General features: G+C 34.4%; 1 protein-coding gene across 1 annotated transcript; it reads left to right on the top strand.

Moving 5' to 3' along the window:
* The first annotated feature begins 4,699 nt into the window (after nucleotides 1-4,699).
* Nucleotides 4,700-9,192, top strand: gpx4b (glutathione peroxidase 4b). Its single transcript, XM_052549682.1, has 7 exons — nucleotides 4,700-4,851; nucleotides 6,072-6,166; nucleotides 6,744-6,888; nucleotides 7,785-7,936; nucleotides 8,102-8,126; nucleotides 8,216-8,275; nucleotides 8,866-9,192. The coding sequence occupies exons 1-7, from the start codon at nucleotides 4,786-4,788 to the stop codon at nucleotides 8,896-8,898; spliced, it is 576 nt and encodes a 191-aa protein (XP_052405642.1). The 5' UTR covers nucleotides 4,700-4,785; the 3' UTR covers nucleotides 8,899-9,192.
* Nucleotides 9,193-10,030: the final 838 nt, after the last annotated feature.

Genomic DNA, 10,030 nt, shown 5'->3' with positions numbered 1-10,030 from the left:
TAAATATATATTTTTAAATTTAGAAAAATAGAATCTGTTCTGCACTGAACATGTCCGAATCAGTGGAAAGCGTCTCACCGCGTGCTCTGTGATGTTCATGAGCAGCTCTTGCTCTAGAAACTGTTCTGGATGTATTTTGGTGCCACATCAACCAAAGAGTGCAGAAGAGTCATCGTCATCATCAGGTATGTCAGATATCAAGGGATGTGTTATATTCTTCTGGCCTGGCATCTAATCACCTGTGTTTGATCTTTCAGTGTCTGTGTGTTGTACCTGTTCATCAGAAGGTGTCATGTCCCTCTGGACTACAATAATTATAAATGCAGCTAGCATCCTGAAATTTAAAAGGCAGCTACTGTATATATTTGATGCATGAATACCCAGTTTGTACTGTGAAAAATGCCAATTATTAATGAAATTAAAAGAAAATGTAAATACTATAATAATATTTTTTTTTCTATTTACTAATGTGCTGTACTGTTATATATTTCTTTAAATGTTTGTATTATTATTAGTATTTTTTATTATTTTAGATTAATTTATAAAAATACAGTTTTCATTATTAAATGTTTTCTATTTACTAAAGTGCTGTACTGTTATATATTGATTTAATTGTTTATTATTATTATTATTAATTTTTTTATTTCTATTTTAACTTTTTTGTTTTTTGCATTTACTTTAAATTTATTTTTAATCAGTTTGGACATTATTATTATTATTATTATCATTATTATTATTATTATAATTATTATTATTTCACAATTTTCTCTTCTTTTTTAGACCTGTTTGAAAACCCATGATCTAAAATGTGTGAAATTTATACTAATGCTTATATTCTCTTGATTTTGTGAGTTTACATGTTTAAAACGTACAAAGACCCAGTTTATAATGTGAAAAAATATATATATTTTTAGGAAAATGTTTAGTTTGCATTCTTACTTTTTCCTATCCATTATAATACAGCACTGTTATGTATTACATATTTATAAATTAATTTTAATCATTCTTATTTACTTTAATAATTGTAATTCGTTTTATTATTATTTCTTTGATGTATTCATGTTTATTTATTTTAAGCTACTTAATTGGACTTTTATTAATTTTATTTTACTTCCTTTTTCACACCTTTAAAAACCCCTGATCTAAAATGTGTAAAATTTATGCTGTATATCTTTTTATTAATTTTGTGGATTCATGTTTTATGAGTGTAAAAGTAAGTGTACAGTTGTATTTTCATTTAATATCCAAATATATATATATATATTTTAAATGTATTACTACTAAGCATTGTTATTTTTAACTTACATATTTTGCAATTGTAATAATTTTAAATTAATTTTATTGAGCCTAAAGATTCTTAAAACAAAGAACAGCTCAAGTTTAAAGTCATATATTTAATAAAAAAAAATTAAATAGTTTTTTCTTTCCTATTGATAGGGTTTTTGAGAACTTATAAATTATCTGTAAAACTGGCGGTTTTGTGGATAAATCTTTATTTTTTTTTACTGCATGGCACGTATTAGTTGCATAAGCACCGTCTCTGATTGGCTGAGGCTGACAGAAAAGGCGTATATTTCCCGTAGGTGGGCGGGGCTTTGTGCCGCAGTACTAAGTGGTTGTAATACCTAGACTCCTCATTGGCCGCTTTGAGCCGTTGCTGCGATACGTCAACGCGTCCGCCATGTTAGTGAGGGCAAGACTGCCTTAAAAACAAATGAAAGTAAACGGGGGAGCTGCGGTTTTTACTGAATAAAAACACGGTAACGTTCACATTTATCAACCGATTTCAGAGGTTTATGATCTATATGCGGTTAAAAAAACTTTGCCTCCAGTTATTTAGTTAGGTTTAGAAAATTATTAATTGAAAGCTCACGTGTCTCACTTGTTGATTTCGTTGATTTTTTCGGTTTACAAATCTGTTAATTTAGTATACCTGTGACATATTCATGTAATGTAATTTGAATGTACATTACATGATATGTAGTTGTTTTATTGCTTTCTCTGTGTTCAATCCCAACATTTTTCTTTCTTTTTTTTGTGTGTCTCAGGTCAGAACACAGCTCATTCCCTTTGAAATACTGGGATAAAATCTAAATAATACAGATTTAAACACTAATAATTTACTATCTTATATAAATAATAGAAAATCCTCTGAATAAATCTCAGCTCAAGAAACACATTTTATTTAAGTTTTCAGTTCTGACTTTCTCTGGGAATAGAGTGGTTTAGTAAAGACAAAATCTGACTAATAAAGATTAATTCCCCGCCGCTTCCCTCAATATTTTCTTAAGACGATGCTTGACATTTTGTTCTATAATGCACATTACACATTCATGCAGAAAACACACATTTTGAAACAGTGGTTTATTTTTCCATGTATGTTAACCAGTGTTGGGCAGTAACGCGTTATTAGTAAAATGTGTTATTAGTAACGCGTTACTGTAACGCAGTTACTTTTTAAATAAATTACCATTCCCATATGGTGCATTGTCTGTAAATGAAGACGCACTGTGGGCGTGTTTCCGTTTATTCAAGTATGTGCGGCAGTATTGGCGAGTCAAGGCGAGAGCAACACGAGTTTCTCAAAGTGGAAATATGCTCAGATTTTGTAAACAGTACCCTCGGTTTTTGAATGTGTACCCACGAATTCATAATCTGCGCGCTCACTTTCGCAATCTGTTCCCATGGATTTGTAAACTGTAGCCTACTCACGGATTCATACAGCAAGCTCCTACGTGTTAACATACAGTTTTAATGAATATTATTATGTGGAATGGGTCTACAGCAAAGTCGAAACATTGTTGAAAACATGCAGCCTGTCTCTACTGTGGAGAACATAACAGCTTTTATGATGCAGAAGCCACTTTAGTTTTTGATTCTGAATATATTATTCAGGTGTTTTGTTATTTATTTCAGAAATCCTTGTGATATACAATATTCAGTTTGTGCTGGTCTGACTTAATCAAAATAGTGTTTAAAAATTACCTTCTCTTTTACTATGTGTTTGTATAGACCATAACGCATAAAAGCGCATAAATGGGAACATTAAAGTTCTTTTTAAAAAAAAATAACTAAAAAGTTACTTTTAACAGTAATGCATATTTCTTAGTAACTAGCACAACACTGGTGTTGTCATAATGTTCACCTTGGAGATTGAAAAATGTTTCTTTTTTGAGACCCCAGGAGCCCAAATTCAAACCCAGAACAATAAAACCCACAGAAGAGGTGGGAGTTCAAATAAGGAATCTTTGTATTACCAAACTGCAGGGAGAGGAAGAGTAGATATAAGTCATGATCTGCAAGATTAACCACAATCTGATGTGATCAGACCACCTCAGAGAAAACCATGTTGAGCTGCTGCAAGAGCTTTTGAAGCACAGCAGCTGTGGTCAAGAGTTCTCATGTGTTCGGAGCGGGATCGCGAATCATTTGAATCATTTCGGGAGTTTGGGGCGGGATCGCGAATCAATTGAGTCAGTTTGGGAGTTCGGAGCGGGTTCGCGAATCATTTGAGTCAGTTTGGGGATCGCGAATCATTTGAATCAGTTCGGGAGTTCGGAGCGGGTTCGCGAATCATTTGAGTCAGTTTGGGGATCGCGAATCATTTGAATCAGTTCGGGAGTTCGGAGCGGGATCGCGAATCATTGGAATCAGTTCGGGTGTTCGGAGCGGGTTCGCGAATCATTTGAGTCAGTTCGGGTGTTCGGAGCGGGTTCGCGAATCATTTGGGTCAGTTTGGGGATCGCGAATCATTTGAATCAGTTCGGGAGTTCGGAGCGGGTTCGCGAATCATTTGAGTCAGTTTGGGGATCACGAATCATTTGAATCAGTTCGGGAGTTCGGAGCGGGTTCGCGAATCATTTGAGTCAGTTCGGGTGTTCGGAGCGGGTTCGCGAATCATTTGAGTCAGTTTGGGGATCGCGAATCATTTGAATCAGTTCGCGAGTTCGGAGTGGGTTCGCGAATCATTTGAGTCAGATTGGGGATCGCGAATCATTTGAATCAGTTCGGGTGTTCGGAGCGGATTCGCGAATCATTTGAATCAGTTCGGGTGTTCGGAGCGGGTCTGCGAATTATTTGAGTCAGTTTGGGAGTTCAAAGCGGGTTGGCGAATCATGCATTGTCCATAAACACGAAGACGCACTGTGGGCGTGTTTCCGTTTATTCAAGTATGTGCAGCAGTCATGGCGAGTCAAGGCAAGAGCAACACCAGTTTCTCAAAGTGGAAATATGCTCATTATTTCACTTAAGTTAAGCATAAAGACAAAAACCTTTTAGTCAAATGTAAGTTGTCTTTCTGGGTCGAATGTCCTATCCTAGCCCACGAATTTCCAATCCGTGTGCTCAGATTTTGTAAACCGTACCCTCGGTTTTTGAATCTGTACCCACGAATTCATAATTTGCGCGCACACTTTCGCAATCCGTTCCCATGGATTTGTAAACTGTAGCCTACTCACGGATTCATGCAGTAAGCTCCTACGTGTTAGCATACAGTTTTAATGTATATTATTATGTGGAATGGGTCTACAGCAAAGTGTCTTAAGTGATTCTCTGTATGTTTTTTTCATACAGGTGAAACGTTGAAAACATGCAGCCTGTCTCTAGGTATTTATATGTCTATGGTTTTAGCTGATGCAGAGAGCACCGTCTCTCTCTGACTGGCTGAGGCGTGTCTTTTCTGTTGGTGGGCGTGTTTTAGTGCCGCAGGATGTTTCAGCGAGCGCTGAGCGGCGTCTCTGATTGGCTGAGGCTGACAGAAGAGGCGTGTCCTAGTACCGCAGCACTATGTGGTTGTTTCAGCGAGCGCTGTTGATCGGGGCGCTGGGAAGCAAGAGCTTCGCTAGAGCCATGGTAAGATACCAGACAACACCTTTACCTGCTGTTTAACTTGTCTAAGAGAGTGTTAAGACTAGTTTGTGTTGTCTAACAACTAGTCATTGTAGCTGCTGTAAGTAGGTCAAAGTCCGGTGTGTTTATTTGTGGCACCTGTGTGTCCCCGCTAATTCACTCCGACGGAGGAACATTAGCCGTTAGCTTTAATGACGTACTCACGTCTCTGTAGGTTTATTTATGGCTTAAATGTAATGTAAATTCGATTTGTTAGTGTATTTTTTTTAACTTAACAACTCGTTAAAGTCCATTTTGTCGGCAGACCGATGTTTCAGGCCTGTTTTGGGTTTAGCGTTAGGCTTTCGCATTTAATCACGTGGATACAAATCATGAATGATCAATAATAATGTCGTGATTTAGGGTTTATTATTAATAATATTATCCATTTACGCTATGTGGGTTTATTGTGAAGACTAACCAGTGATCATATTGGTTTTATTAAGAGTTATAAAGTATACTCTCATTATTTGGAGTGTATTTTAATATCAACAGTATTCAATAATAATCATATTATGTAGTTTTTATTAATCTCACTGCATGTTTCCTAAAATACTCCAGTTCTTTGTATATAAGGGTGATGTATATTTTATTGTGTCGCAGGTGAATTAATATGATTATAAGATTCTTACTGTTTGTATGCAACATAAAAATAACTCCAGATAAATTTTGTAATAAATTTAAATAAATGACTAAGGTTGAATATTATACAGTTATTATCACAGTTCTATAATAAAATCAGTGTTGTGGAATTATTTGAAATTGAGATGATTATGCATGTTTTAAAAACTTCATACTAATAAATAAACCCACATTGCATGATCTTTATATATCTATTTTTTATGAGCCATATTTAATTAGCTGTAGATTCTGTATGATGTAATTTTAATGCTGAGCTTTTTTGCCTAATACCCTTCATAAAGTAATATTTAGTTTCTTGTGTTTTGCACAACTTGTGTTGCATACATAAGCAAAAAAAAAAAAAATCACGTGTAACTGTATCAGAGGGCAATGATGACCTTTAATATGAGATTTCATCAGTTAAACGATTGCACAAGGAAGTTGCACAATTGATTTATAGCACATGATTGTTTGTCATTGTTCTTGTAATCAGTATTAATTTGATGGGGTTGGCAGATACTCATCACGTCCTGTGACCTTTGACCCCTCTCTGTTTATCGCAGTGTGCCCAGGCCAACGACTGGCAGTCGGCCAAATCCATATACGAATTCTCAGCCAAAGACATCGATGGAAATGAAGTGTCTCTGGAGAAATACAGGTGAACAGATGGGGACACGTTGATTTCAGTTTTTTGTCAGCATGCATGGATTAATCCCATGTTGATGCAACCTATAAATAAGTCGTAAAAGTGCGACCATTGAGAAGAATGAGTCTAGAGCCCTGGATTTAGAGAAATATAGCATTGCATCAGTGTCTCATCAATGGATGCTCTGCAGTGAATGGGTGCCGTCAGAATGAGAGCTGATAAAAACATCACAATAATCCACAGCACTCCAGTCCATCAGTTAACATCCGGAGAAGGCGAAAGCTGTTTTAATGTTTTAATGCTGGATGTATTGATGCTATTTTTATCAGCTGTTTGGACTCTTATTCTGACGGCACCCATTCACTGCAGAGCATCCATTGATGAGACACTGATGCAATGCTACATTTCTCCAAATCTGACTCTTGTATGACCCGAAGATGACCACATTTTCAGCAGATTTTCATTTGGCTGAACTGAACTGTTCCTGTAACCGCTGTCCTCGCCCTCATTATACTCCTAATGCTGATTCTTCATTGTGCTTCCAGTTATTCTGCGTCTGGTGTCTGAAGTGTGTTTGTGTGTGTTTCAGGGGTTATGTGTGCATCATCACTAACGTAGCCTCTAAATGAGGGAAGACTCCTGTAAACTACACTCAGTTTGCGGCGATGCACGCCACGTACACTGAGAAAGGTTTACGCATCCTGGGCTTCCCCTGCAACCAGTTTGGAAAGCAGGTATGTGCAGGAATAAAACGCCAGTTTGTAGTGCATTATATACTTGATTCTGTGTACTCAATAGTACACACTGCAGTATTTTAAACCGTGCTGCAGTGTTCAGTTTGCATCTCACTAGTGATTTTATTTTTCCTTTTTGTTCCACTTTTGTGTAAAACTTGTTAATGAGTCAAGAAAGGTTAAATATTGAAATCTTTAATAATGTTTAAGGTTCATTTGTCACTGAAAAATTTCATGCATACTGAAAATTAGAATTCTATGCAATGCATACATGCTGCAGAAGAAGGAAGTCTTCTATTGTGAAGTAAACACTTTCAGTCCTGAACGTTTGTTCTTTAAAGAAATGTCCTGACTGGAAGTAGGTCACACACCAGGGAAGCTGTAAGTGGATTATTTTGTGTTGTGGGGTGAGATTTAATCTTACAAGAGATACTAAATTCACTTATTTGCATTATCAATCTTCCTTTTTTGTGTAAATTTAATATGTGCTTATGTCAATTTAAATGTTTATTATTATTATTATTATTAGGTTTGGTTTAATTTTCAGTTTTCATTTATTTCCAATGTTTTTATTTTATTATTTTTTTTAGTTGACAACATAACAAGATTAATAGTTTTAGTATTAATAGTTTATATAATTAATTTTGCTTAAGAAATGAATGTGCAGAACACTGTGTGCTGTTATAGTTCTTAATAGTACAGTGTTCTTCAAACTAACATTCTTCAAAGGAAATCTCTCACAGAATGTAACCAGCGGTGATGATGTCATCACAATATTTGCATACAGAGCTGTGAATGGCTGATGTTCCCTGCATATAATTAACCATTTCTATCCACTTGAACTTGATTGTGACAGTGCTCCGCTGTAAGTGTTTGGTTCTGTGTGTGTTGGACAGGAGCCTGGGACAGAGGCGGAGATCAAGGAGTTTGCCGAAGGCTACAAGGCAGAGTTTGACCTCTTCAGTAAGATCGAGGTGAACGGAGACGGAGCTCATCCGCTCTGGAAATGGATGAAGGAGCAGCCCAAAGGCAGAGGAACTCTGGGAAAGTGAGACTGACTCCTTTGTTTATTCTCAGTTGTCACTTACTCTCTTATGCAAATTATTGTAATATTGTAATTCTTATATGGAATCAAAGATGTATTATGTCTTTTTAAATCAATGACTCTAACTGTGTAATGCACTGATAATTTGGCATGTTTTTATTTCCACAGCAACATCAAGTGGAATTTCACTAAGGTAACACTGTTTTTTTTATATGTAATTGTGTTAATAGATAGTATTATTTCTATTATTCACTGACCTCATAACTGTTGTTTTTATCGTAGTTCCTCATCGACAAAGAAGGTCAGGTTGTGAAGAGGTATGGACCAATGGACGATCCAAGCGTAAGTCCATAAAAAATTATTTCTCTCAAAAATAACACTGTATCATCATGCAAAGCAGCATGAGGGTGATTAAATACTCCTTATAAATATATATATATATATATATATATATATAAAATGGAGAAAAATTACTTGAGAAAATTTTGTTTAAATGCATTTCATGTATATTTAAAATTAAATTAGAATTAAATGTATTAAAATGTAAATACATTTTATAAAATATTTCTGTTTAAAAGATTTTAAATACAAAAAATATATACATTAATTGCATTTATTTGTATTTGTTTAAAATTGTATAAAAACAAATTTTGCATATATATATATATATATATATATATATATATATATATATATATATATATATATATATATATATATATATTAAAAAATTAGTTTTTTATTGAATTTTAAATGTAATTATTTTTTTTTTATTCAAAATTAAGTTACATTTATTAATATTGTGTTTTAGTTTAAATTTTTATGCCATTGTATAACGTTTTTAATATTATAAAAAAAAAAATAAACAGTTGCAATTATTTTATTTGTTTTATTAAATGTATAATAATACAATATAATTTTTTGTCCGTCAGGTTGTTGAAAAGGATCTTCCCAAGTACCTGTAGCCTTTGGGATCGAACCCGATCTCCCTCCGTCCCATGTGTGTGTAGAAATGCGTCTCCTCTGTACTCGATGGCTGGATGTTTGCAGGGTGAAGCCCAGATCAGTGACGGCCGTTCCTCAAGCCTGTGTTCAGGTGGGGATGGCCTGATGTCCTCCGGCGTGCATATTCTCTGGGAAAGCCCTGCGATGTCCAGCCGTGCGAGCAGAGAGGAGCTGAACCGCTCTGAAATCACTGGTGTATCTGTAGAAGCTATTCTCATCAACAGCTGTGATCATTAAACAGTAGATCAAACTTCCTCTGCGCCTGCTTCTTTTACAAAGTATGAGTGTTTTCCTTCACCGGACTGAGTCATGTTTAGAGATTCAGAATATTCAGATTGAATCATGTCATATGTGAGAGTGCGGGTAAATTGAGCTGCTTTTTGATCGTCATATAAATGTTGAAGTGTGACCCAATCCACATGAATAACTCATAAAAGCACTATTAGTCAGACGAGTAGTTGAAGCCCAGTTGTTGTTTTTATTTTATTTTATTAATTCTTTTTTCAGTCAGCGTTTTGTTGTAGTTAAGATTATAATTATATTATTTTTATTTAATTTTGCACTGGTATTTGATATTACCTCCTTTGCTAATTCCATATTGGGAAACCCTTAAAGTTTGGTGAATTAATTAAATGAAATGTATTTATTTAAATTAATGAAGTGTAATCATATCTTCTAAAAATTACAGCATTAAATACAAAAATAGCTGTGAGGCACAAGACTTGACATAAATGCATTTTACATTAAAAATGATCTGGGTGGCTGAAAATCACTTTTTCTCTCTTTACAATTCTAATTTTTTTTTTTTTTTTACGTAGTTATGTATGTTAGCATAATTTATATATTTTTAATATTGCATTTTTTAAATACTTTCAGTTCTGATTTTATTTATTGTAGTTTTATGCATTTGTCTTTTTATGTATTACTGTTTGATTTTTTTTTTTTTAAACTTTCATTTCCAGTTAGTCATTAAAATTATTAATGTTACTTTGATAACCAACTGAAATAAGTTACATTTTACATCTTAAATATAATTTTATTTCAGCTCTTAACTGCGGTGTTTTCCTTTTTTATTGTTAATTTGTCCTCTCA

Source organism: Carassius gibelio, chromosome B2, assembly GCF_023724105.1.
Source record: "Carassius gibelio isolate Cgi1373 ecotype wild population from Czech Republic chromosome B2, carGib1.2-hapl.c, whole genome shotgun sequence".
In the NCBI taxonomy this organism is placed as follows: domain Eukaryota; kingdom Metazoa; phylum Chordata; class Actinopteri; order Cypriniformes; family Cyprinidae; genus Carassius; species Carassius gibelio.
This window is presented reverse-complemented; position numbering and strand designations above follow the sequence as displayed.